This window comes from Lucilia sericata, unplaced genomic scaffold (genome assembly GCF_015586225.1).
Source record: "Lucilia sericata isolate MDLA Ls3-8-SP2 unplaced genomic scaffold, ASM1558622v1 Contig000018F_arrow, whole genome shotgun sequence".
Taxonomy (NCBI): domain Eukaryota; kingdom Metazoa; phylum Arthropoda; class Insecta; order Diptera; family Calliphoridae; genus Lucilia; species Lucilia sericata.
The window spans coordinates 1,211,830-1,215,178 of NW_023994057.1; the positions used below are offsets into that span (position 1 = coordinate 1,211,830).

The 3,349-nt window shown below is 27.0% G+C and overlaps 2 protein-coding genes across 6 annotated transcripts in view; both read left to right on the forward strand.

The window, feature by feature from the left end:
* Nucleotides 1–843, forward strand: part of LOC119607260 (MICAL-like protein 1) — a 65,325-nt gene extending 64,482 nt beyond the window's left edge. For 3 of the 5 annotated variants that reach the window (XM_037961123.1, XM_037961138.1, XM_037961147.1), the window contains 2 exons: nucleotides 20–169; nucleotides 256–843. In XM_037961123.1, the coding sequence (XP_037817051.1) occupies nucleotides 20–169; nucleotides 256–327 (222 nt within the window). In that variant the 3' untranslated portion in view covers nucleotides 328–843. The remainder of the gene's footprint in view (nucleotides 1–19; nucleotides 170–255) is intronic. The other 2 variants (XM_037961131.1, XM_037961155.1) reach the window with 1 other exon arrangement.
* A 1,010-nt stretch (nucleotides 844–1,853) lies between these two features.
* Nucleotides 1,854–3,306, forward strand: LOC119607303. The gene has a single exon (XM_037961179.1). The coding sequence runs from the start codon at nucleotides 2,022–2,024 to the stop codon at nucleotides 3,183–3,185; it is 1,164 nt and encodes a 387-aa protein (XP_037817107.1). The 5' UTR covers nucleotides 1,854–2,021; the 3' UTR covers nucleotides 3,186–3,306.
* Nucleotides 3,307–3,349: the final 43 nt, after the last annotated feature.

Below are 3,349 nucleotides of genomic sequence, written 5' to 3' on the forward strand. Positions count from 1 at the left end.
ATCAATATTATTATTTCAGAGCATTAAACAACGTTTAGAGTCGCATATAGCAAAGAGAGAAGATGATTCAAATTCCAGAAAAACATTAACAAAGTTATCTAAAAAAGAGAAAAAGAAACAGAAGGAAGCAAAAAAACTGGGCAAAAGCAAAAAACTAGATGCTGACAAAGTACGATCGTTTTCCTAAAACAAATAAAAAATTTAAACAAATTAAAAAATTTAATATGTTATTGTTTTTTGCTTTCTTTCATTTAGGATGCTGATGAATCCGAATTAGATGTGGATAAACAAAAAACTAAAAAGAAAAAGAAATTATTGATCTTCTAATTGACTGAAAAATCAAGTCCTTCTGAGTTTTGCTAATCAATGTTCCTGTGTGTGATAAGACAGGCCAACATAAATTTTTAACAAAAAATATCATTTAGCTTTGATTTTGTCCTAAAACAGTTGTTGGTTTAACTAACAATAAAGTTGAAGACCGTTCTATTTAAGTCTAATTTCCATTTCGTTATTTGAAAATCAAAATTTCTCGTCATAAAATAAAATTGAAGCAAAGCGAACATCAATAGATAGCATTTACTTTTTCTTAAGTATTTTCTATTATTTTTTAGCTTTAATTAAAAATCTAATTTAAATTTATGTTAATAATCTCACATTATATCTATTAGTTATTATTTCTATTTAAATAATATTTTCATTTTATAATCCCTATTTTGTGTATTTTATATCTATTTATTCATCAGCAATCATATTTTTATTTTTCCAAAATTGGTGTAATTTTCAAGAAAAATATGCATATACATTTTTTATGTTATTACAAAAATATAAAAAGTTAAAATCGTTAAAAATAATAAAGTTTTAGTTTTTCTTTATGCTTATGATTAAATTGAAGAAGTTATGGGCAAACATAATTTGATCAGTTTATGAATGTATATTGATGTTTTTGAAATATTTAAAAATATTTTCTATTAAATTTATTGTAATGTCTGAGAGCGATTTCACGTTATAAACGCCAAAACTAAAAGATATTTGATATGTAAAAAATTAAATAAGATACATATTAACCTCTACTATCTCAATCTGGATTAATTTTTCACATCCCATGTTATCTTTAAACGTTTTTTAATAAATATTAAAACATTCAAGCAGTTTCGAAAAAATTATTGAGTTATGGCAGTCTTGTAGTAAATGTGCGATATAAATATAGTAGGCTTAGCAGAAATAGATTTCATATAAAAAAATTTACTCTATACATACTTCATTTTTATGACAAACTACTTGAAAAATAACAAAATTTTATATTGTTTAAAAAACTGTGTTAGGAATGCCAATAGGGATTGTTTTTTATAAATCCTGGAATTCTAAATTAAAAAAAAAAATCATTCTCTAATTCCTTATTTTGAAAATTTATTTACATTTAACATTTTTAGTTAAAATAATTATATGTATACCTGTTGAATTAATTTTGTTTGCATTTTCATCCATTCTTATTTATTCTTTAAAAGTGGTCGAAAAAATTAGTAAACTGGGGAATTTTTGATAGCTAAATTAAAGTTGGAACAGGTCTTGGGATTACAATTAAGGGATTAAAAGTCACAATCACATATACGCTAAGAGAGATATTGGGGGTAAAAGGTTACATTAATTTTTGTTAAGAATATCTCGCTTACTGTGATTCAGAAGCTTCTATATTTCGGTCGACAGTTAAATTTTTTTACATTTTACTTACAGACAACTTTTACATATCATTACCTTTTCCATTGCACTGATATTTTCAGACAAAAATTAATAAAGTTTCCCATTCGGAATTGGCTTTTGCGAATACCGGCATTAAGGATTTTCTATTTCCAAAAATTCTGCAATTTTTGGAATAGGCATCCCTACGTACACACATATGTAAATACTTAAAAAAATATTTAAAAAAATCATAAATTTTGTAAATTTATAAGGCCGCAGGAGTTTAGAAATCAAAATTATTAAAGTTATTATTTCACCGGAATTTCAATTTAGATCGATAAAAAATGTCTTATCAAATAAAATCGACATCATACATTCAGCGCATGCCATCGAAGAGCAAACAAAATGACCAATTACAGATGCTTCAAAAAGAGTATGAACGTATGAACTTTTTAAATGAGTCTAAGATTGAGATGAAAATGCGTCAAGTACGCTTGAATAGGTTGTTTAAGGAAATTGAACAGATAAAAAAATTTAATTTAGAGAGACGTCATCGGATGCACCCTAAAAGATGCGACAGTTCTAAAACCAAAGAAACTGAACGGTTGCAAATCTTCAAAAAAGCTAAAAACTTGGGTCAGTACTTTTCTCAGCGCAATTTAAGAGAAACAAATAGGAAAAGGCGTCAATTACCCCGAAAGAGTCGCAGACTGGCAGAGGCACAGCCAGAAACTTCTGTATTAAAACGCATCAAGTACGGGAATGAAATATCTAATTGGAACATGCAAAATATTCAACATAAGAATGCATGTAAAGAGTTTAGAACATATCGTAAAGAATGCTCAACCAATATTAAAATCAATTTTAAAAACCATCCAAAAAGCAATATTAAAAAATTAAAAAAGACAACTCATTTTGTCTCCAACTCATTAAAAAACAAGGAAGTTAACACTACATCGAAGATACAAGACAATTCAAACGACTGCATTAATCTTCATATAGATAGAAACGGTGAAGCTAAGACTTCGGTTTTAACTTTAAGTGGAAATGTTCATCTTATAGATTTAGAAATTTGCGATAAAATGCATGAAGCAATATTAACAAATGATGACAGTCTTCAAGTCATTGTACCCTATAAATCACCCAGAGCTGTAAAAAATTGGCAAAAACTAGCAACACTTATAAGGGATAAATCTAAAATATATCAATCAAATAAAGTTTGTGAACAAACCGACTATGAAACCAAGCATCTTAAAAAATTGAACAACAAACAATTGGAAAGTTCTGAATTCCTTAGAAATGGAAGGCCACTTAAGTCCTTGGATGAGAAATTTAGTTTTACCCCAAATCTACCAGACTCAATGCCCGATTTTATACAAAATAGTAAATGCTTAAAGCCTCTTACTATTTCGGCCAATGATATGTATTACCCCGGTTGGGAAGAAAAACATTATAGTTCCAAATTTAGTGTAGGAAAGTTACGTAGAGTTTTTGAAAATAGTAGTTAAAATTAAAAACTAATTTTATTTAACCAAATGTAAAAATTAAAAACTTTATCATCATGATACAACCAGTAATTGTTATATTATGCTTTATCATAAAATACAATTTTATCATAATTGTTGTTAAAACACGTGTGTATGTATGTATGTATGTATGCATATAAAAATTG

Excerpts from the sequence above, each read along its gene's own strand:
- LOC119607303 (XM_037961179.1), top strand. The coding sequence starts at position 2,022 with ATGTCTTATCAAATAAAATCGACATCATACATTCAGCGCATGCCATCG.